This window comes from Lonchura striata, chromosome 1 (genome assembly GCF_046129695.1).
Source record: "Lonchura striata isolate bLonStr1 chromosome 1, bLonStr1.mat, whole genome shotgun sequence".
Lineage (NCBI taxonomy): Eukaryota > Metazoa > Chordata > Aves > Passeriformes > Estrildidae > Lonchura > Lonchura striata.
In genome coordinates, this window is record NC_134603.1 from 109106849 (window position 1) to 109132116 (window position 25268).

Genomic DNA, 25268 nt, shown 5'->3' on the forward strand with positions numbered 1-25268 from the left:
CTTCTCCACACCCCCGTGGCAACATGGGTCTGCAGCACATTTAGACACTAACTACCATTCAACACCACAGTAAGAAGTGTTGTTAGAATCATAGAATGGTTTGGGTCAGAAAGGACCTCTAAAAATCTAGTTTTAAAATGCCAGCCTTCTGCAAGATGCAGAGGGCAGCTGTCATTCTCTAGACAAAGTGCAGATGAGAAAGTGGGAACTCATGCACAGAGTAGTGTCCCTCAGTCCCTCACTGCTTTCCTTGATGCTACTACTCATTGATGCTACTACTAGGGATTTTCTCTTTGAATTTTTCCTTTTGAATTTCTCCAGGAGAAAACAAACCCATTTACAAAGACTGACTGTTTAATTCTAGGTTATTCGAACTTCTTTGAAGATACTGTGCAGCAATGAAAAAATAGCCCGTCTCCCCAGCTGCTTTTAAAACCACCACTGACAGTTGTCCTTGCCTTTCCTTGGCTGAGGATTTCCTCTTGCAAGGTTTTTCTCTCTGCATAATTGTCTTCCCCAGGCTAACCTTTCTTAAAGAGAACTTACTTGAGGAAATCTACCCAATTAGACATTTAAATCAATTAGGCTGATTGACAGGAGGATTAAGTCTTGATTGCAGACACAAACACTCAGCTGGAAGAAATATCTGCCTCATAAGGACTTGCTGAGGCTTAATTAGTTAATGTTTGTGAAGAGCTTTGAACACATGAAGTGCTGTACCTGCTCTGTTATTCTCTCTGTTCCCAGTAATGCAGGCTTCAAAATTGGATGTGGCAAAAACAAGGATGGCAGACAAGGACCTTGACCCAATGCCACTGGGGACCACAACTGTGGGAGAGGACAGTGATGTCTGGCAGGGCTTTGCTGTAAATAAACATCACTGCTGCTCTGTGCTCACAAAACCTCTCTCATCTCTCTGAAGGATGGCAGCAGCTCCTGACCTCCACACCTCACACCAGGTTTTTTTCCCCCACACTGGAACCACACCAGCATCAGATCAGCAGGCAGGGCATGAGTGAATTCTGGATCCCAGTTGTTCTGCACCCTGTTCTCCAGCATTCTTCCCAGGAGGGAATTCAGGTTGTCTGTGCTTTTAAAGAAGTGCCATTCACTAAGGCATCGAGGCACACACTACTAATAAATAAACAAGAGCTCAAGTTCATGGAGGCCTTTGAGACTGCCCAAAAGCAGCACTGGTATTATTACCAGCTAACACATACCTAGGAAATCTTCACATTAATAGAAAATCTCCACACACCTCAGTGATACAAAAGACCTCTTTTCAAAGAAGCATACAAAAAGTTTCACCCTTGAAAACCTAAATTTCTCTGGTTATATGAGGTTAAATACAGATTCAGTTTTGCAAGTTGTATGCTTCACCAAAAATTACTTACACGTGAAAATCAGTAAAATAACTAAGTATATTAATTAATATACCAATGAAAATAAGTAGTTTTTTTCAGCGCACATAGAAGTGTCTTACACAAATTGCAAATGTGTATGCACATGTGAACTGAAAAACTTTAAGTTTGGGACTGGCTCAAATTATGACTGATTCACCAAATACAATTCTTTAAAAAAAATTTAAAAATATTTTTAAAAAAGAATTTATTTTTTTTTAATTAAAAAAATCATCAGAATTCAACCATTGTAGCATGCCAATAAGGAGGTTTCCAACTAAAAAACAAAACTGTCCCATCCTTACCCTTCCTCTGTCAGCCCATTTGACATTGAAAACAATTTAAACAACAGTCAGTCCTGGTGATTTACCTTGCCAGAATGAAGCTGCTGAAGTCTTTGTTCTCCCAGAATCCCTTGTATGGGATCTGTCCAGAAGTTCATCCAAAGTATCCTCCTGATGAAGGCTGTTTAGGTTTTGGTACAATTCATAGCAGTCTCATCACTGATTCATTAAAACAATTACCTGAAGAGACTATTTTTGCTAGCGCATTTTGAATAATTGTTGAGGATTTTTTTCTGCTGTGAGGAGAAGTAGTAACACTGGCAGATAGCCCCAAGAACTAAAACAACAGAGGGCATGCACAGAATTCACCATTTATACCATTGAAACACGTGTGCACACACACAAGCTGTAAACCTGAAGAGCCTCAAACAATAGCTACTTCCAGTTAAGAGGAAAAAAGTCTCCATCACCAGCTCTAATCACTTTAAAGAGAGGATTGCCCTCAGAAACACCAGCAGATCTTTTAATTTCAAAACATACATTTTTGAAGATGCTCATGAAGCCATCTTTGCTACTGTAAAGTACATAGGAACTAACTTTAGTGTCACAGAAATACAACACTACGTGTTTGTTTTCCTTAAAACCTGGATTAAGGAGCAGCAGAAAATATTCTAAACAAGGGTGGGATTTTCAAGAGAAAAGGAAAAATTTTACCATTGTTTCACAGGAAGTGATAATCTAAAATCCATGTTTGTATCTTTTAAGATTCCCACCAGCAAAGCTTAAACAAACACTGAAAGAAATATTCCATCATAAAAGAAATACTGGTTCATTTTCATTTAGTGACCATCACACTCAGTGGTTTCTTTTGGAGTTAGAGAACTAATTCTTTTTCCTGGTCATTAAGGCATTTATCTGCATATCCTTGTTCCAGTTTTCCTGATATATCCTCCTAACTTTCCCCAGGTAAGTCTGTACCTAAAAACAGGTTTTGGAATATTCTGATTTTATAAATGTACCAGTTTTCAGCCATTAATTTATGTAAGGCTTCAGCTGTTAGACTGTCACATTCTAACATCCAGTTCTAACTTCTGTCCCTTGAACATTAACTGTGAATTATGAAAGCAAGTAAAAATAAACTTGCATAAAATTCTCCAGTGGATGCATAATTGCTCAGTTATTTTGCTCTTATTTCTTTTAAGATATTCTTCTCCTATCCTGTCATTAGAAAATTATGATCCAGGTGAGATAATCCAGCAGTTGCCATAGTATCTGCTTGGAATCAGCTATTTCCAGACACACCAAAGTAAGTGGGGTACCACCACAGGAATATCACACACCAGCAAATGTAAAGACATTTTTTATTTCACTCATGAAGCTCTGTTAGATTTGTCTAGAGCATTGATTTACATCAGAAAATAAAACATTTTGAAAAAAAAGTTATGTTTTCCTTCAGCTTTTCCTCCTGTTTTATTTCCCACTTTTTTCTTCCAGAATCTTGTTTGTTTCAAATCATGAGGGGCTGTTTAACATGGTGTCCCTCCCTCTTTCTTTATTTGAAGAAATAATACCTTACCAGAACATACTGGCTTTTAGCCAAACAGCCAACATGCTCCCATTCTCAAAAACAATTCTATGCTTCCATTGGAAACACCGGTCAATAACACATTTTACATCCATCATCACTCACCATGTGAACAGTATTTTGGCCAGTATGTTTCCAGACAAGCTGAAATTATTAAGATACATTTGACCCATTTAGCTACAGCCTTACAGTAGGCACAAAAGTTTCTTCTGAGCTGTTAAATAATAACATTTTTATGATGTAGTGGTGCAATGTCATTGAAGCTCTCAACATTGTGAGCTGGGCAATTGCAAATGCTTAGGTTCACAAAATTGAACTCTTCTTGAAAATCCAGCAATAAGGTTTTCTTGACAACTTACGATACCGTTTAATAATCACATGCTTCCATTTTCTAGGCAAATTATTTTAATTGCTGAAATCCTTTATGTTAAACACTATCTAAAATGTTTTATGCTGTAGTTCTTCATGGGAAATGCCTTCTTACAGTACAGCGGTTGTCACTGAAATTTAGAAAGCTTTATAAAGACAGCAATGACAATGCAGGATTAATCTTTTATATGATTCAATAAATTTTTCCAGTATGATTCAATACATTTTTCCTTCATCAGACTTACACTCCTTATCCAATCTAGCAATCTCACACAGCTCCTGTTGCAGCACCTGCTTAGCCCTACCAAGGTACTTCATGTTCTTACTGCACCAAATATTCTTATTGCTTTAATTGCTGAAACACTCTGGGAATATGTATTTCTTCAGTTTTTAAAATGCTTCCAGATCTTCACATCAGTATCTGAATTTGGAAAACAAGATATATTTCCAATGACAGTTTAAGATTATTAGCTTTACTTTTTCTGATTTTCCAATTGCTACTTTGTCAAAAGTTTTAATTTAAAAAGAAAAAAATCTGCAAGAATACAACATCTGATTTTTATAATAATCACACAAATTTATTGCACTACTGGACTCTGCCTTCAACTACTTCTGACACAGAAAACACATTTGAATCCCACTCCTTACAGCAATGCATAAAATCAAATTTAATTAGATGCCTATACAAATTGTTAAAATAAAGTGCAATAAATTTGTGTGATTATCATAAAAGTCAGTCATTACAAAGAGTTTACAGTTATTCTTAGAGTAATGAGGAGACTGTAATGTCTTTAAGAACCAATATGCAATAAATTTTTCTCACCGGCAGCCACTTTGTCACACATGCAGAGATGGTAGCTTCTTCAAAAATACTATCAATATCCTAGACACAGTTTTATTTCCACTGCTTCAGGAGATACTGCAGGCGTGCAGGAAAATACCATTTTTAATAAAAGAACTGAAATATACACAGGCTACTAAGAAACAGTCTCCTTTGAAAATGCCACTTTTTGCAAGCAACTCAATTTCAACTAGAATGCCTGTTTCCATAAAGAAAGCAAACCTTTTTCTAAACAAACTTGAATTTTACAGAAAAAGATTTAATGATGAGAGAAATCAGTCCTGTGTGCATTAAGCTTAACTGAAGCTAGGTCTGCTTGTCATGATCACCCTAACATCACAACATACATGAATAACACAATATAGGGCAAAAAATGGTTGTAGAATAAATCTCAGCTCCAGTTCTGCAAATATTTGTGTTGGTTTTAATGGGATTACATGCAGCAGCAAAGAAAAACACATCTGTAAGTATTCAAAGGACTGCAGCATTACAATGGGTTCTGCTACTCATAAATGAAGGTAGACACAATACTTACTGAAATTGCAAACCTTTTAAAACAAGCATTTCCAAACAGATACATTGCCAGAAGGTAAAAACAAAACAAAATAACTCAAAATACTTGTCCACACATTTGTTTCCCAATTTATTGGAAAGAACTGAAACATAACATTTACTGTATAATTTACCTTTATTGGAGGTACAGGGGAGGAATAACAACTTTTCTGCTGAAGTCTACAATGTATTTTAATTTAGAAAATTACACCTTCAGCCTAGTTACAAATAATCCATATTACAGAACAAACAGTGCCATTATACACTGTCAGCCCAGTTAAAGTGCCCATAATTCCTTTCAGGAACAAGAATGTCAACAGTAAAGTATTACTTGTGGACTTAAAAAAGACAGAAAAATGCATGCCCAGAAACATAAAAAGCATTTTCCTCCTTACATTGCTTAAATTAAAAGAAAGCCAGGTGACAGAAGAAATTATAGGAAAAATATTTAAGAGTGATACTTATGTGTCTTTGGGAAGATCACTTTATAAACACAGCAAATTTGCTATATTTTCGAGCAGACTGAATACCTCCCCAGGTGTGGGTACTTGCCAAAAAACAAGCAGTCAATTCCTGGAAGTTCACTTTAACAAGAGGACCAAAACCCAAGAGGCCTAAACTCAGGGGATAACATCCCACTTATCCTTCCATCACCCTACAGCCATAAATTGCAGTAACAGAGATGTAGGAAATCCAACTCTAAGACCAGTCAAAAGCAAGGTGGCAGATTTGATGGTGTTTGAGTCCAGCTATTCCAGAGTAATCCAGGTATTCCAGCTGCTAAACAATCTTAGATTAAGAAGGTCCCTGAATAAAAATCTGTGTGTCAAAGGAAACAGATTCTGCTGTACTGCCAAGCTTCAATTACAAGTCTCCTGGGCACACATTTTTAAATATTAAGAAACTAAATATACGAACAATGACCAAATTCTCATTGTTCACTGTCAGGCAGTTATGCACTATGCAGTGTGAAACACCAGTCTTTTGCAGTCTCACATGTCTAAACATTTCCAAAATTTTTTGCTCATTCCCATTTCTAAGGCCAGAATTTCCTGAAGAAAAACATGTGTTAATATGTCAAGATTTCACCATATTTCAATAATAGGAATGATCCAAGGGGATAAGAGGCCAATGACAGTAGGCAGATGACAGGTGATATAAAATATGTAGGTAGGTGAGGTCTAGGGCAAATGAAATGTAATAACATATGGGAAAATGAAGAGGCTGACCTTGGTGGCAAATGGAGGGGATATGCAGAAACCGCTTTATCTTCAGGCAGTTGAAAAGTTATAAAAGCAACTCTGTCTATTAGGCATGTGTTTTACTACAAAATGAAACACTGATGACTCAATTCTATATGCCTGGATCTTTGTGCTTGCTTCAAGTCTGAGAGCATGAAAATATGCAATCGTGCTTAAAAGCTGCACTCAACTAAAGAAGAGCCAAGTCAGTGGTTAAAGATGGTGGACACACTCTGGTTTCTAAAAGGAGAATATTTTTTGAATCATCAATACCAGATAGTAAAGAAATAACCCTTTTAAGATGCATGAAAGGATTCCTATTCAGCTGATCTGCTAAAGCTTGCAGCAAACAAAAATGTACTTGCCTTCTACTGCCTTAGACCCAGCAAATTCTCTGGAAGTGGAACTTTCCTGTTGAGGTCTGCAATATTAGTATTTTGCAGTTAGCTCTTGGGGGAGGGTTGTTTTGCTTGGTGATATATTGTTAGTATTTAAAGAGATGAGGACACCATAACTTGTTTTATTGTCAGTGGAATACAAAGCCATCTGAGAATCTAATGCACAAAGACTTAAGGAAGGGCAAGAAGGGATATTTCTTCTTCCTAACAAATCAGCAAGAATTTGCTCTGAGTCTATAATCTCCCCCAGCTTTGAGCTTACTGTAGAGAAAGGAACCAATCAAGAAATAAAAATATTAAGGGGAAGATGACTCCACAACCCAAGGAGACAATATACATTAGAAAAACCTCAGGAAAGGAAGAACAGTGATAATCCTCAATCACAGAGTGTGAACATCGTTCATATCTTAGAAACCCTCTTACAGAGCATAAAGATCAGGTCTGCATTAGAATGTCACGCAGAGGGAAAAGCCTGAGAAAAGGCAGTAGCAGATGAGAGGGGATTTTCACCACTTTTTGTCTTAGTCCTGCCCAATCAACATCAGCAAGCAAAGCTTGAGGCTGAGCTCTCCAAAATCATATGAGTTTTCATTGCTACAAATAAATTAAACCATAATGTTTGGGGACCTGGACTCCCTCAAACAGCACAAAGGCAGATCAAGAACACTGGAAGCAACAAAAGAAGGAATAATGAAGTAGGAGAGAAAGAAAGAAGTAAAAACCCTGAGAAGCACCTGGAAGCTTTTCCAGCCTCCAACCTGAAGGATGAGGGCCTAATGACACACATCTATTAGCAACAGTGACAAACCTGTGCCTCAGCACTGCCACAGCAGCATCTGTACTTAAGAGGTCAATGCAGTGACCACCTGGCACAGTCCATGTTTAGCCTGTCTGGAACACAAAGATAGTGAAAGAAAAACAAAAATAATTGAAAAAATAATTACTTTTATAATCATTACAAGCAAATTCTCCATCTTTTGCACTATGAATAAGGCTGCAGATAGGTTCTTAAAGGTGAAAAAGGCAACTTGTAACACAATCTTCAAACTTTCAGATTCATTATTGATTAAATACTTTTTATCACTTCAGACTTTATTCCTAAACATCTATATTAAAAATAAGATAATTACAAAATATAGTATTGCACATAAGCTATTTTTCCACAGTTTCCTATGCAAAATAGACTTAAATTAACAGAAGATACATTATTACTAGTACTCAAATACAATATTATAATATTAGGTTACATTAGGTTCCCTTAACTCAGGGAAGTGCTTAAATCCGTTCTTGTTTTCAGGAAAAGGAAAAGTCTTCCTCACTCAGAGACTCCAAAACAGAAGTATGACATATCATACACCTACTACTTGGGCATACAGTAAAGATTTGATTGGTTTGTTTCACCAATTCTTGAACTCCACAGCAAGTCTTATTCCAGTAATATTAGAAATAAGCTAATTCAACTTAAAGTGCAATTCTCCTTTAAGAGTCAAGTGATGGCTACATTTATACATAATTCTTGCAGCAAAACAGTCACAAGATGAAACAGAAACATTATGACAGCACCCAACACTTTTTGGTTATCCAGCAAGTTCACACAAAATATTAGCACTCAACAAAAAATAATATTCTGGTTCATATAGTTGTGAAAATGTTCCACTGATTCTGAAATGTTTCTGACATTTCTCATTATGAAATACAGAGGTAGAGCAGCAGCTCTCCAAGTGTAAAACACTCTCCTTCATTTCTACAGGCTGGGTATTCAATGCCAACACCACTGATATTCTAACATAAATATTATTTGCTAGCATATGGAACCTGAGGACAAAGAATTATAAAATGGAAAACTCAAGTGATTTTTTAATTTAATTAATAAATCAAAAGTTCTGAGATTCAAAAGCTGGTCTAGAGCATGGCCCCTTTCTGGACTGTAATTTTCCCCCACAGGATTTCTTTAAAACAGCATACAATAAAAATATTAAAAACCACATGCAATAAAGCATCTGACGCTTCCCCTGGGAGACCTTTCCACAGCCAACAAGTTGTTTTTCCTCAAGTTGGATTTTCATTTAATTTCATCCCATTGCCTATTCTCATGAAAGCAAGGAGAAAAAGGTCACAGTGAGGGCAAGAGATGGAAAAATCCAACCAAACAAAACAATTGCTATACTACACTGAAAAAATGTAAAAAAGCAATTTAGCTGTAAAGCGCATTGATGACAGGGAAACTGTGAAGGCAAGGTTAACTTTAGTCAGAATTTCAAAGCTTCTTCTTCTCCATCAGCATGGAAAAGTCACAAATGCACATGGATATCTCCAAGAGGGAAAAAATTCAATATGGAAAATGACTGAGTTACCACTCATAATTATGATTTTGGGAAAAGAAGCAAAGTGTCTTTAGAACTTCCTACTGCTTAGTGCTTAGTAGGAAGTGCTTAACTTCCTACTGCCCAGAGAAGAAAGAAATCCTCTTTGAAAGCTGTTATTATTTGAATCTTAAAAAGGTATCAGCCATATCTTCCACCTTCGAAAAAGCAAATGAAACCTCCATAGTACACAGCACCACCTTCTTGTAACAGGAACATTGTACCATCTATTACCCTGAACAACCAACGAAAGATGTTGCCAAGGGAGATATCGTAAAAAGAAGATATCAGATTTAGTCAATAAGGTTTTGTATTCCCTCACAACCTAATAAATACAGTATCTGGCTCTTTATTTAATATATCCTACAGCTATAGAATATATTTACTTTTTATTCTTCCTTCTCTGTGGCTAGAAGGAATTAGTGAAAAGACTGTTTAAAGAATTACTGCAAGATGTGTATCCAGACAGCTATTTTGAAAACATTGCAAACACAAATCTCCTGGAGGATATCATACAAAAAGGATAAGAGAAGACTTCACACTAGTGAGTCACAGAAGCAAACATTTGTAAAAGATATAAAAGCCCAAATCAGTATTTAAAGAAGAATAGACGCCCTCCAGAATTTATCTAATCCCCACTGCTTTCAACACAGAGATTCCCAAGTAACATCAGAAGACGTGGATGTGAATTTGATCCCTGTCCTTCAGAATCTCAGAATCAAAGGAAAAAAAGGCATGGCAATAGCCATCAACAGCTACACATTAAATTCCCAATTCATTTAGAAAAGAAACCACAAATTATTTGTTAATCAATAAAAAGAAGACAAAATTAGCATGAAAGATTTCACGTGTCCTCATCAACAACTTCCTTTCGGCGCTGGGCCCGGAAATGGCGCTCGATGTTGATTGTCACTTCCCTCTGCAGATTCCTGCTGTTAGTTTTCCCGGCTGTTCTGATCCAGGGGTGCTGAAGTACTTGACGTGCTGTATAGCGCTTCTGGGGATCCACTATCAACAGCCTGGTGATGAGGTCTTTTGCTGCTATTATGGGAGAAAGCAAAGGAGAGAGGGGTGAAGCACAGTGGTGTGCAACGTGCTCTAGGATGTGCAATCCTGTGCAATGTGCTCTAGCATGACCCTGCTCAAGCGGGGTGTTTGAAACACATCACCCACCATGGTCACTTCTAACCTTACCCATTCTGCAATGGTGACAGCTACACCCACACAAAATGTCCTTCTTATTTTTTTCATTAGTTTTACCATGGTTTTTGTAACTATCCCCAGAAGCTATTCTAACAACTGCAGTAAAGAGTTAGTGACAAAAAATATTAAATGTCCATGACTGATGTCATTCTCCCATTCAGAAACAGAGGAGAAAGTGAAGGGAATTTAATCTTAAAAGTGTACTGAAGGCATCAGGCTAAGTGTTCACATTCACAGGAATGAGCTCTGGGTATCTAATCTCTTAAGAGGTATAAATGTTGTAAAATGCTGTGAAACAAGTCCTTTAAAAGACTGTACAGGGATTAAAGGAGTTCTAGGGTTTCTGATTTTGAAGAGTGCACAAAAGACACTGTACTAGCCTGTGAGAAAGAAAAAACTACTCTGTGCAGACCCCACTGTCAATAGGAAATTGACACTGTTCTGCAGGGCAAGGATTTCATTCTCAGCTTTTGAGATTTTTTTTATACTATCTTTACAATGTAACATAGCCCTCGAGATTAGTTTCACACCTTTGTCTGCAGAGACACATAAACAAGATGAGGAAAATCCTTGCTTTTGCTTATAAAGGGAGGAATTGAGGACCCCATTAAAGCATTCCAAACTATATGCAGAAACACAGATGTCAATAGTACCAGAGTATACTAAATTCACATTTGAAGCACAGATTCACACAAGAGACCTGTAAAATCACCCCAAGGTGATCAAGATCACTGCCCTGAAAAGAGTTTCTCCCACTCAGAGAAGACTGCCACTTCTCAGATTTGCTAAAAGTGCAGAATCTTACCTGCAGAAATATTGTCCCAGTAAGGGGATAGGAACTCATAGTGACCCAGCTGTATGATCTGAAACAGCTCCTCTTGATCACGGTCCTGACTGCGGAAAGGGGGAAAACCACAGAGCAGGATGTAAAGGATCACGCCAGCTGCCCACATGTCTACTTCGAGGCCATAGCCTAGGGAAAAAAGGACAAACCATGTCTTGTTTTAGAAAAAAAACTCACAACTGCAAGGGAACTATTTCTTGGAAATAGAATTAAAAAGAAACACAGACTCTCTTCTCAGTTCCGCAAAAAGATGAGGTGAGCAAAAGAATGAGTGGCTGGTACACTACACTTATAAGCTGCCCATTATTAGCTACAGCTCTCACAGAGTCTCTCTTTTCCACAACATGTTTCACAAACACTGTCTCACAAGGCCAGTGTCAACTGGAGACTAATTGAGAAAACAGAGCACGTATTTCTAAAATAGCAATTCTCAGATTCCCTTCAAAAAAGAACTAGGAGTGCCAAGTTTCCATTGAAATTGGATATAACTGGAGATGTGCAACCCAGCTCCACAGAACAAGAAATAGATTTGAATCACCAACAAAACTGACTTCTTTCCAGGTTTGAATATTTTTGGAGATGAAATCTTCAAAATTCCTTGTGATGTGAAACAGATTTTGAATTATTACATAAATTTACATGTTCACGACTTTGCATCATCAGGGACTTTGGATAGTTGTTTGGATTATAGTAATAAAACGGGGCTAGCTACTCTTAGGTTGAAACATTAATTTTTGGTCATTTTGCCCCCTTTAGCTATTACCATCTATGATATTTTATGGCTTATTAGCTTGGAAGTCAGTGATGTATTAGCACAGCCACTAATAATGCAAATATAACTGATGTAATGCTCATGTTTTAAAAACTAAGAGTTTTCCTTTCCCAAATTACACTGCTAGCCAACCTCCTACCCTGAAAAGATATTTCAGTAGGTTGAAACATTCTGGACTACTTCCATTATTAGAAAGTTCAGCATAATTGAAAGATTTATGACAAATTAAAAATATACACTCACCCTTCTCAGCAAGTATTTCAGGAGCAACATACGTTGGTGTTCCACAGACAGTAAATATGGGTTTTGTAACCTGCTTAGCAAGGCCGAAATCTGCCAGTTTCAGTGTAGTAGATTTATCTGCATTGTGCTGAACCTATATCACACAAAATATATGTATGTTTAGTCCAGATGAATTTTAAAACAGCAAAATATAAAGGAAGCAGAAAATTAAACAGGAGGGAATTCTAATAATAGTACTAATAATGGAAATAATCTTCAGAACATGGCTCTTTTTCCCCATACACTAAGAGGGTGCATTTCTTTAAGAGGATAAGCAATTATGGAAAAAAGAAAACCTTGCTCTACAAACTCTGGCAACTGCAATTTCCAATAAATTAATAGAAGGAACACAAAAAATAACCAAGAGTCAATTAAATACTGTTATTTCCTCTTGAGAAAATAAACTGGTTTTTTTCCCAGGGAAAGCAAAGAAGAATGCTGTGGACTTAAATGCAATGAGCCCATGTAAAGTACCGATTTTGGTTTTTAGCCCCAGATAGCAACTAAGTACCACACAACTGCTCAGTCACTCATCCCCCATCTGCCTGTAGCAGGATGGGAAGGAGAACCTGAAAAACAGTGGGTTGAGATAAGAACAATTTAATAATTTAAATTATTAAAGTATAATCATAAATTATTAAAGTATATTAATAATAGTAACAGTAGGAATGGTAACAACTATAATGAGAAGGGGGACAGGGAGAGAGAACAAGAGAAAGAGAAAGGAATAACACCCAAGAAAAACAAGTGCTGCACAATAAAATTGCTCACTGCCCACTGACCCCCAGCACAGACCAGCAACTCCTGGCCAACTCTCCTCAGTTTATTTACTGAGCATAATGCTCCATGACATGGAATATGCTTTTGGGTCAGCTGCCACGGCCATGCTCCCTCCCAGCTTTTGGTAAACCTGCTCCTTGGCAGAGCATGGGACACTCAGCAACAACCAAAACATCAGTGTGTTATTAATGTTATCCTCATACTAAACCCAAAGTACAGCACTGTACCAGCTAAAACCAAGACACACGGAAAGTCTATCTCCATCATACTGGTCTAACAATAAAATACAAACCAACAAAAGCTTTACGTTATTTCCAAATTACTCTGATACTCTACCTGCTGCCCTGAAACCACATTAGCAATGGTCACCACACAGCAAAAGTTGTAGAAATAGGTCCATGCAGAATGACCTCCTAATTGGGCCTTTTTAGCAGTTCTCATCTCCTTACATCCACCTGGCAAGTAGTCAAAATACTTTCTCCAATTCTAATTTTGTATGCACCGGTCTTTAGCATTACTTTATACAGCATTACAGTTAATGAAGGGTTATTTTAAGAAATTAAATATGTTAATGACATAAACCATGGCATCGAGCACACCCCCAGCAAGCTGGCAGGCAACGCCAGGCTGAGTGATGAGATTGATATGTCTGAAGCATGGGATGTTGTCCAGAGGCACCTGAACAAGCTCAAGAAGGTCAAGCCTAGTGAGGTTCAATAAGGACAAGTGCAGGGCCCTACACCTGAGCTGGGGCAATCCCTGGTATCAATACAGACTGGGTTATGGATTGAGAGCTGCCCTGTGAAGAGCAACTTGGGGTAGCTGGTGGATGAAAAACTGGAATAAGCTGGCAATGTGCAGTTGTAGTCCAGAAAGCCAACCATATCCTGGGCTGCATCCAAAGCAGTATGGCCAGCAGGGCAAGGGAGGTGATTCTGCCCCTCTGCTTTAGTGAGACCCACCAGGAGAGCTGTGTCCAGCTCTGGGCTCCCAGCACAGGAAAGGCATGGACTTGTTACAGTGAGTCCAGGAGAGGGCTGGGAAAGAGGGATGGAGCACCTTTCCTGTGAAGAATGGCTGCAAGAGTTGTGGTTGTTCAGCCTGAAGAAAAGAAGGTTCAAGACAGACCTTATTGTGGCCTGTCAATAATTAAAGGGGGCTTAAAAATAAGATGGGGACGGGCTTTTTAGCAGGACCTGCAGCAATAAGACAAGGGGCAATAACTTTAACTGAAGGTGAGTAGATTCGGACTAGATACTAAAAATAAATGCTTTATGGTGAAGGTAGCAAAACACCAGAACAGGATGCCCAGAGAGGTGGTAGATATTCTATCCCTGGGAACACTCAAAGTCAAGTTGGACAGGGCTCTGAGCAATCTGGTCTAGTTGAGCTATCCCTGCTCATTAGAAGAGCTTGGTCTCTTCTAACTCAAACCATTCTAAGATTCCATATTCAAAGTCAAAAACAATGCAGTAGTATAATTATATAAATTAGTATGCTTAATACCAGTGATTGACACCCAAATATTCTTTGAGAAGTAAAAAAAAGTCATTAATTTCCTTTATATGAAAAATTGTTTGTCCCTGAAACTATGGGGAACAGACCAGCAGCTAAAATGTCTTACAAAACAGCCAAGTAAACCTGAACTTGGTTTTGAAAGGACAAACTGGAATATAATGTGACACGTATACTTCGTGTTTTAGCACCCCATATTTCACCATCAGAGATGGCTTTAAGAAGCCAAAAATACCAGATAATTAAAGGCACAGATGTGACAACATTTGCTCTTATACATTACAATTGACTAATCCCCATTCAACATCTTTATGCACACTATAAGCATGCATTCAGTTTTGATTAAGCAAAATGGGTTTGGACTTCTTGGTGTGTTTTTTTTCTTTTTTTCTTTTTAAGAGACAAAAAAACTATTGTGTTACAAAATAACACAGTAAAGCTACTAATCCCTTTTAACCTTTTTTTTTTTAAAAAATGCACAAAACTGGAAGGAGTGATTGATGCCCCAGAACACTATGTGGTCATTTAGAAGGATCTCAACAGACCTGAGAGACAGGCAGGGCAAAACCTTTTGAAATTCAACTGGTCCAAAACCTGGGCAGGAATAACCCATACATCAGTATAGGTTGTGGGCTAACCAGCTGGAAAGCAGCTCTGCAGAGAAGGAGCTGGGGGTCCCAGAGGACAAGAGGTTTTCCATGAACCAGCAGTGCTCTTGTGCATTCTTCTAGTTTTGATTAAACAAAATATTTTGGCCGGTTTCTTACTGCTCTTCCATGAAAAAATAGTTTTCAGTATGAAACTGAAAATAAAGTTTACTACAACCATGCAGTCAAAACTTCTGCAAAAAGCAGTTAAAATGCCACAGCCATTTTCTCTATTATATTAGGCAACTATGTGACAATCTTTTCCCATCATGTCCTGTGGACAGAAACTGACAAAAATGACAAAAAAATTATAAAAGTAACACTTGCTTTGTAGAACAACATCTATCTATAGAATGTATATTCTACCAATAGGGGTAATAGTGGTAAGATGTTACAAAAATTGACAACTGAAATGCTCAATTTTTATGCAATACAAAAATATAAGCATGAATGTATTTTCCTATTCTATATATATATTTTTTAATTATACAAGAAAAGCATGTCACATGGAATTTCAACTACCCTACATGCTACTGTACTAAGACAAACAATACTGAAACGTTTATATACATTTTTAGAAAACAGCAGGGTGGTGGGAAGGGTGCAGAACACAATGGTCTTAATCCCAGTCGCGAAATCTTCAGGAGATTTCTTGCTTTGTAAAATGCACTGTTGCACTTTCTCTTTTCTCAGGATGCCAGACTTTTAATCTCCCATTGCAGCACAAGGTGGCAACACAGCACCATCTGTTCCTTCAGGACAAAACACTGAGCTTCCACTTTACTTAACAAGGGAGCAGGTAGGAACAGCAGGCACGGTGGGTATATTTTCACAGTTTTGTGACAATCACTTCAGAGACAGCATGTAACCTGTCAGCAAGCCTGAAAACCTCACCCCAGAACTTCTCAGCAGCTTACTAACACTGTGCTCAGAAGAACTCAGTCACCGCAGAGAGTTCCCTTCGTCCTCAACTTACTACTGACCAGTCTACTTTTCCAAGATCTGGCATCACCATGAGCATGCAAAATTTTGTATATGGGAAATAGGTAGAGCTTAAGAAAAATTACTGCTTACACATTTGAGTTTCAGACATCCCTTGCTGCTAGCCAGAAGAATCTCTATGAAAAATCTTACAAAAAATTCTGAAAGTTATGGCAGGTAAGTGGTTAAACAGGAGTTTGACTCACATGCACTTAGGAAACTGGCAGTGCTTTGCATATATGTAAATAGTGTCGGAAAATGGACAGTCCTTTGTATATATGTAAATAGTGTCACAAAGTTCAAGGGCAGAAAGGCTATACTTGAAGTTCTCACACATACCTGAAAACTTGAGAGAGAAAATGGGGCAGGGTGACAATCTCAAATGCACAAAAAGCTATAATATTTATGAAGTTGAGTGTTGAAGAATTACCACGTTAGCATGTGAGAGATGTACAAGGAGATGAATACACAATCGCAAATACAGCCCTCTCCCTTTCCCCCTAAAAAGGGGTGACTTTATGTCTTTTACAGCTACAACCTCGAAAAGCAACACCACATTTTGGGCATTAATTTCTCACAAGTGAAGAAATGCCAGCAGCTGTAGAATTAAACAGTCTCTTACCTAAAAACCTTGCCAGCAAATCTTGCTCCATGAGGTAGCACAAAAGAAGTGACTGGCTTCATTTGTGAGACTAAACACACGACATTGCCCATCCTTGGCAGCAAAGGTTTTCTTGCTGAACACCTAGTCCTAAATGAGGTGATTCTGTTAGCAGATGGGAGGGAGTCGTAGCAGCTGTCTTCACACCAGCTGTCAAACAGATTTTGTTTTTGTAGCGCAAGTCACCACCCTTCTGCCTCACAGCTATGCTGCGAGGAGCCTGATCAATGTGGGCAGACACAGTCGTGAAAGAGGGAGAGGAAAAAGCAGAAAGGATGATGGTGGCCTGGTGCAGAAGTTTGCTCCAGGACAGTTCCGTAAGAGAAATTTCCAACTTTCTCTTGTGCCAATAATTCTAAATTTACTAGACATCAAAGTATATTTGCACCTTTTCTTCTGTGGGGACAGAAAGTGTTTTCCTTCTTTCCCCTGTTGCTTATTTTCATGAAACTTAGGGAAATATTTTTTCCCAGATTGCTGCTTCTTTGTCATCTCTTACGACAATTAGCCAGTATATTTAAAAGTCATTATGTCTGAAAGTCATTAGGAGCAATGCAGGTTCAGAATAGACATACACATTTCCTTAGTAAAATAGACCAAGGATCCTTTCTCTTCCATTTCCCGTTTTCTTGAAGGGGAAGAACAGTAGATAAAGATCACAAGGTTCACCTGACCAAAAGAAGACCCAAAGTGGGACAAACAAGTCAACAGCCTAAAAGAACATACTTATATTTTGACCACTGTGTACAAAGTCTAGGTAGACTAATTTAAGCATCTTCAGTGTAAAAAAGAGGTATCCCAGAAACAGGGACATCTCTGCAGGATGCTGGAACTTGGAGCACTTTGCTTCAACTCCTGAAGTTCCTGCTCCACCAAAGCCAATGGACCCATGAAATTTGCTTCAATACTGTTTGTTACTGTTCAGCACTGGCTGATGGTAAGATTAGTGGCGGCTCTCCTTCCTCCTTTGGTACCCCAGCCACTCTAATGAGACAGAGGCAGCACACTAAAAAAAATAGACGCCCCAGAATCTTGCTCAAATGGGCTGTATTTATAGGAATACTTATTAGATAGGTGACCTATCCAATACTATCAGAACCTTAGAAACTCATTTACATGGTTGAATAGACTTGCTTTTCAAAAGTATGCTTTGTGTACATGGTATCTAATACTGTTGTGCACAGAAAATTAACAGTAAGTTGAAACTAGAACAGGTAAAATTTTATTTTCTGCAGTGTTTAGGTAACACTGTTCTTGTATGACAAAATACCTACTGTCTGGGAATGCTCTGTCCTTGAAAAATGCATTCTGACTTTCAAAATGGGCAACATTATTATTTTAGCACTACACAATGCTGCCACTGCCCAGCATTCTCTGCTTTGCAGTTCTGTGAATAAAATGTGAAAACAACCAAAACAGACCTTTATCTTGCCCTTCTTTGCTTATCTACATCACTGTGATGATTATGTATTGCAGAGGGAAATGAAGCATCAGATCTCAGGTGTTTCACTGAGCACTAGCTTATTTTCAGCAAATAGGAAGGAGCAGGACCTGGTTCATAATGGAAAATCAGCTTCTGGAAAAAGCCATACAGTTTTATGTGAAGTTTTGTTCAAACTTTGTGCAAATGAAGCACAAAGGCAGGGCCTATAAGCCCACTTCTTCCTGCAAACCAGCCAGTTGCATTCACTGCATTCAGAGTTACATTCATTCTTTTATTTACACAGAGATCACATATCAAAGATTTTTCATTAAACTAAGCAGGATTCATAGTAGGACCTAATAAATATGCTCTTGCTTAGTTTAAAGGTTTGGGAGCAAATTGTTTCAGCCCAGCCTTGTGCAGCCTCTGCATTATCCTTGAGGCTACACTGTTGCTTTTCTCCAGAAATTCACACTGATCCCTGTGCAAAATTAATTCTCTTAAAAGCACTGAATGGTCCATAGGATTAAATAATTTTTTGTTGTTGTTGTTGTTTGGCTAACCTTGAACTTCCAAAAAGCTGATAAAAGCCAATTTGTTAGAAACTGACAAATACTTGCTATTTATCAGGAAATCTGGAACCCTAATACAAAAGTGTAACACACACTTAGAAAGGAAGAGTTGTTTTCTGTTAAAATTCTACAATGGATATCTTGTGAAATGCCAATACTACAAACATCTCTATGCAAATTCACACATGTCAATAAGTACATTGATTTCAGTGCTGGATACAAAGAATGCAGCCTCAGAAATGTGATGGAAACAAGAATTTTTGTCTTTGGCATGAAGTTACTATTTTAGCTGACTTTAATGCTGTATTAACCAAAACATTTTACTGTCAGATTATTTCAATCAACTGTGTAATACTTCTGCTTCTAAGCAAAGAAGTTGTCACAAGATAGAAATCACTATAATAGACAACTACCACAGTAGTCTGCAAGATATACAAATGCAGTGGACAAAAAGTCCAACAAATAAATAAGACAATTTAGCAATTTTAATAAACTTTATTCTGCAAGGAAGATGCTTTATGAGTCATCCTTAGACACCTAAAAGTCAGATGCTAAATAACAGATCTGATTTCTGAAAAATATAAATGCTCACCACCCCTGAACATCTGATAATTTTACTTGAGTTCCTTTCTGTAACCACTGCTATCTGCAATGCACAGCAGATCTATGTAAAGCAAACTGCAATTGTAATTTCACTCCAAAATTGTACCTATTTTTTTTTTTCTCAAACAGTCCTGGCACAGCACATTATTTCTGTATGGGATTTGCTTAAAACAATTGTATGGGATTTGCTTAAAACAATATTGGAAGGAAAATAAATTAAATTCCCGCACAAACACAAACATTTGACAATACTTACCAAAAGATTCTCTGGCTTGAGGTCCCTATGGACAATGTTCTTGCTGTGAATATAAACCAGTGCTTCACACAGGTCAGTGATCATGACAGCAGCATCATGCTCTGTGAACTTCACACTTTCTATGATTGCATCAAATAAGTCCCCTCCTGGGACATACTCTAAGATTAAGTAGATCTCAGCTTCTGTCTCATAAACCTCAATTAAGCTTACTATATTGGGATGAGAGAGACTCTGAATAATGAGGATTTCACTTTCCATCATGTCCTCCTTCCCCTTCAGCTTGGATTTATCAACAATTTTCATTGCATAGATCTGATTGGAATCACAGTGGCGACATTCCTTCACCACTGCAAAGTTCCCATCCCCAATAGTTCTGCCAATCTCATAGTGTTTTTCCACATCAGTTCTGCTTTTAATGGCATGCCTCCGGCTTGTGCTTTCCAATCCCTGAGTTTTGTTGTCTTCCTTACTCACTCTACGCTCCCCTGTTTTTTCTCGTCGATTCATGTCACTCTCTCTACATGCGCCATTCCCCTCTCTTCTGGCAGCTTCCTCTTTAGCCCTTTGTCCCTCTCTGCCCTCCCTATGCGTTTTAGATATTTTCTCAGCATCCCTCAGAGTGTCTTTCTTTAGCCAACCACTTTGGTTCATTACACAGCTACTTCCATTATCTTCCTTCACTTCATGAGATAGCTGGAGCCCTTCTACAGCATTCTTCCTGATTTTTACTACTTCCTTCCCATGGTTTTCATGCTTCTCCACATCCCTTTCTTTCTCAATGTTCCTTTTTTGCTTCTCAAGCCCTTCATTAATAATCTTGTGTAGCGGCTTCCACATCCTTCTACTGCCATTATCTTTCCAGCCAACCTCCTCACCCTCCAGACAGGTTTCAGGAGTCTTTCTGCAGTTCTTGACTTTTGTATTTCTTTCTACGTGGTACCTCTGACACATGCCTGTGTTCAAGTCTCTATTCTCAAATGAGGCCTCAGCCTGCCTTTCCCTCCGTGACTTTTCTCTAGCCTGCCTTTCCTGCTCACATTTCTCACACCTCAGCACCTCCTCAGAACTTTCTTCTAAGCCTTCCTCAGAACTCCTCTCATGGTTAAGGTACTTTTCACTTTCTCTTGTTTTTCTAGAAGGTTTCACTCCATGCTCACCACCCCAGCTCTCTCTAGTCCACTTTTTTTTGGTTCTCATTTTTTCCTCTTGCTTTGTCTTGGCTTGACTTTTTCCTTCATGTCCAGCTACCAGCTGGGAAGACAAGCTATCGCTGCAGTTCTTGGTCATTTCTGTCTCATCAAAGCCACTGTCTACTTTCGAGGCCTTGTCATACAGCCTGCTCTTCAGTTTTTGGGACTGCTCCTCATTCGTCTGAATGGCAGCAGTGGCAGCATAAGGATTTTCAGGATAAAGTTCTTGTAACACCACCTCCAGGTCTTTCAAAGTGAGGGGCTCCTTCCCCATAGCTATGAATGCATCACCTTCCCTGAAGAACTCAGAAACACTTCGGATTTCTCTGCCTCTCAGATTGTACAGCTTTCTCACACGGTCATTTTTCCAATGAGGAAATCCCAGAGCTTCTGAAATGTCAGCCATCAACTGCTCAAAGGTCTGGACTGACCTCCTGTTGAGAAGCAAGGTTATCCTCCTGAGCGTGCGTCCCCCGGGTTTCACCACTGTAATTATCCTTGGCTTCACAGGACTGTGCTCTGAATGTATTGTGTGAAAACCATTGTGGGGACTGAAAAATGAGGACCTGTGGCTGCTTTCACCCAAACAAGGTTTTTCATGGTTTCCACGACCAACAGGAGGACAAGTCCCATGCAGTTTCCTCTCTTTTGCTTTAGAGCTGGTGTTGCGTGGAGAATGGTCCAACAAGCTTTGGCGTCCTAAGACAAACAAAAAGTAGGAATATTTATCATTTTGCATCAGCAGACCTCTGGCAGCAATAGTTTTCTACGTGTCAGTGCATGTGACCTCTCAGAGAGTGAGAGTAGGTGACTTCAAGGTTTATAAAGAACCTTTAACTACCACTAAGGAGTATCTCCACATAGTTGCAACTCCAACACTGGCAAGTTTGTGAGAAAATCTAAATTCATTTTGTGACAGGGAAATGTCACTAAAAAAATAATAATTTTGAACAGAAATAGATCTTTCTTCTAAATACTCACATCTTGCAGAAATCCTCAAAGAACAGCAGGATTGCATCCAGATTTTTGTATTCTCTTATTAATACACTTCTCATAAACTCACTCAATTCCCTTCTGAACCCAATTGCAATTTTGGCCTCTGTAAACCCTGTGGCGACAAGTTGCACAATTACACTGCATGAAGTAAGTTAAACTAATTACTTGTGTTTTAAAATTACTACCAGATGGCACTCTGTATGCAACCTTACATTTTTATAAATAATTATCTCCTCTTCATTTTCCCTAAACCTTCTATAACAAGTTAAATAAATTCTTTTTTAAAAACATTACTTTTGCTATAATTTTTACGGTAATTTTATAGATCATCTAATAGCAATGCAATTTAATCTTTTGCCTTAAAGAAAGGCCATTTTATTTTTGTTTGATAATTGGAGTCATGGTTTTGAATATTTTGGGTTGATTTTTTTCTTCTTAGAATTATGTGAAGTCACACAAAGTTCTGAGTATTCTCTGGGGACATTGACATTTCATCTTAGAAAATCATCAAAGAAAATGGCACCATTTGTTATGCATAATTGTGAAACACAAGAACTGAAAATATAACATATGGTTATGGAAAAATCCAGCTATAAGAAATTTCCCTGTCTATCAACAATAAGCTAAGAATAAAAATGTCCCCCAAAAGTATTCTGAGGTGTTGTACTTGCTAGGATTAAAACCTGCTTACAATGCATTTATTTTCAGCCTCAATAAATGTACTTTCAAAATGAGATTGCAGAGTGTTTCCACCTCCACTTAATAGCCTTGCTCTTCAGTTGGGAACAAACATTAAATATATGTGAACTAACAGGACCAGGACAAAAAGAAACAGCCAAAATGGTTAACAAATCATTACAAGGAAATTTCTGTACACCAATGGCTTATCGCCCAGAGAATCACATCTATTTTCATAAGTACCATGATTCCCCAGTCACAGTGCAGTGGGCAAATCCTCAAAGGAAAATCTGTACATATCAACATTTCTCTTGGTGTTAGGCTCATGCCTACTACATTTTGGGTTTCAAGTGCAAGAAGCCATTTTCAGTATTTCATGCTACATATTTTTCTTTGTCCTTTCCATCAAGGCATAATAGAGTGAAGAAGAAATACACCTCCTTTCCTAGAACAACAAACAAAATGGAAAATTTCAGAAGTGCTGCAGCAGAGCATTCACTTGGTGTGCCTCAAAAAATACCCAATAGGCCAGGGCTTGAGTGTGGAAAGCACAGGAGACACCGCTATAGAATCCACTCTGCTGTTGCCTCTGCTTGATACAGGATGATGGACACTTCTTGGTTGTAATACTCTCACCAGCTAAGCACTGTGTGCCCCTGGGCATGTCCCTTAACTCTTGGCTTCATTTTCTTCCCCTGACAAATGAGATAGACGCTTCTTCTCCAAACAAATATTACAAAAAAAGTCCAGCTGCCAGCATGCTGATTGAAGACGTAAGCATTATATAAGAGCTACGTGTGACTAATGCTTGGTGGTTGTACAAGTTATTTCTGCCTTCATTCTGCTTTTTAAGGATGATCTCTTGTTATCAAAAGATGACTACATACGTGCTAGTGATTTCTCAACATTCACGTATTTACATTCCACCCAGAATAAAGCTTACTGTGAATGGAGGGGGAAAAAAAATCAGCTGTAATAACAGTTCTCTGAAATCTAAATCAACTCCACAACATGTTAGTTACCAGGAACGGAGGAAGCTCTGAATTTAATCAACATTTCCAGGTTCTTGCGTACCCACTGTCATCAAAGCTTTATCTTGCCTATGGGAACTGTGAGTGACATTTTTACTGCTTACAATCTTGGTACAGCATAAAAACAGCGGTGCACTAATAATGCCTTTTCCTACAGATTATGTTCCTCCCGGTTATGCTCCTATTATCATATCTTTCTATAAGCCATTGATTTTAAGTGCTTGGTTGTACTGTTGATTGTTTCAATTACCCAGGCATCAATTATGTTTCCTTTCTCCACTAAATTGGCTAAGCCTTAAGGAGAAGACAAGCTTATTTTTTAATTCTGTAACTAATGGAATAAGAGCAGTTTCATGTCATTATTAAGAACAATACAGGAATGCTTTGTTCTTTTTAAACTAACTTGATTCCTAGCCAAAAACTTTGACAAAAGGCACAAGTTGATATATAACAATGCTTGTTACAAGAGTAGAATTTCATATTCCTCTATGATGAGAAAGGAAATAACTGCTTAAATCATTGCAAGAAAGAATCTTCTAATATTTTCCAAGAAAAGGGGAAGTGTCAAATTTTGTCAAAGTGGTGGTCACAATGACTATATATTACATGCAATTAAAAATTCACTTCAGTTGCCTGTTACAACTATTTCAGTCAATTTCTGTTATTTTCCAGTTATGCTATATTTAACTGATACACAAGAAGCAAGCCTCAATCTGTCAGGAAAGTACATATGCTTAAAGTGGTAACAAGCATTTCTAGAAAGCCTTCAAAGGTCACACACATACCCAAATCCTATGGCTACAAATTATATTGCTTCAAAATCTTGTTTCCATATTTATATACAAGTGGGAGAAGGAGGAAGAGGGAGGTGGTATGAGAAACACACTTCAATGAGTTCAAGCACTGGCAAATGATACATCTGAGAATAAAATGTGCTTTTTCTTTCACTGTCCTCCTGAGAGCTAATGATTATTAAATATACATATTCCTTAGAAATGTTAAGATGGATCAATGAGTGTGTCTGGTTTTATCTGTATACATATCTAGCCATATATTCTAGTGTATTATGGATTATCAATGGTGCAGCATGGCCAAGGAGGATGCTGAGGCTGCTGCTGTGGAAGGACAGGGGTGAGGCAGCACAGCTGGTCAAGGGCACCCTGCACACCACCTAAACTGTGCACATGGACAAAGGGAAATGAAAACTAGAACCCACAGAGCAATACAGAGCTCCACATGATGATGAACACATGATGGTTTTGTAGGGCAAACACTGACACCAACTCTCTAGAGAAGCATGGAGGATGGAACCAACTGGGATTTGGGGGCTCAAACATGTAGCAGAAACAAGAAATTTAGCACCTGTGACCAAAGCACAGGTGATCCCTACAGAGAATATGTGCCCCCCTGCACAGACCTTCTGTGTCTCATTTTTAAAACTTACAAATCATTTGTGATCATCACAGTCCAACCCACTGTGGGAGTGGGAAGGGTGAAAAAACATGGGGAGAAATCACAAAAATTCATCTAGAATACATTTCCTTGGAGTATTTTGGATCATATTCTGGACATGGAGTAAAATTAAATTAATTCTGAAGACTTCAGCTCTGAAGAAGTTGTGCATACAGAGCATCAACATCTATTTCTTAAGGAATTTGCCAGCTGAAACAAGAGGATAACAGGGTTTACCAGAGGTCACCCAATGCAAACCCATTTTTGCAAGCAAAAATATATTGCTGCTATTTGCCTTTCAAAACTTAACCTTTCCCTTGGCCAGTCCATAAGCTTTTGCTCATTAATT

The 25268-nt window shown here is 38.2% G+C and overlaps 1 protein-coding gene across 2 annotated transcripts in view; it reads right to left on the reverse strand.

Annotated features, from left to right (window-relative positions):
- Positions 1-5095: 5095 nt before the first annotated feature.
- The window catches only part of DCLK3 (doublecortin like kinase 3), a 29490-nt gene continuing 9317 nt past the window's right edge, over positions 5096-25268 (reverse strand). For both annotated transcript variants that reach the window (XM_021553220.2, XM_021553221.3), the window contains exons 2-5: positions 19573-21461; positions 12096-12228; positions 11042-11209; positions 5096-10074 (exon numbers count right to left, since the gene is read on the reverse strand). In XM_021553220.2, coding sequence (XP_021408895.2) covers positions 9878-10074; positions 11042-11209; positions 12096-12228; positions 19573-21461 — 2387 coding nt within the window. In that variant the 3' untranslated portion in view covers positions 5096-9877. The remainder of the gene's footprint in view (positions 10075-11041; positions 11210-12095; positions 12229-19572; positions 21462-25268) is intronic.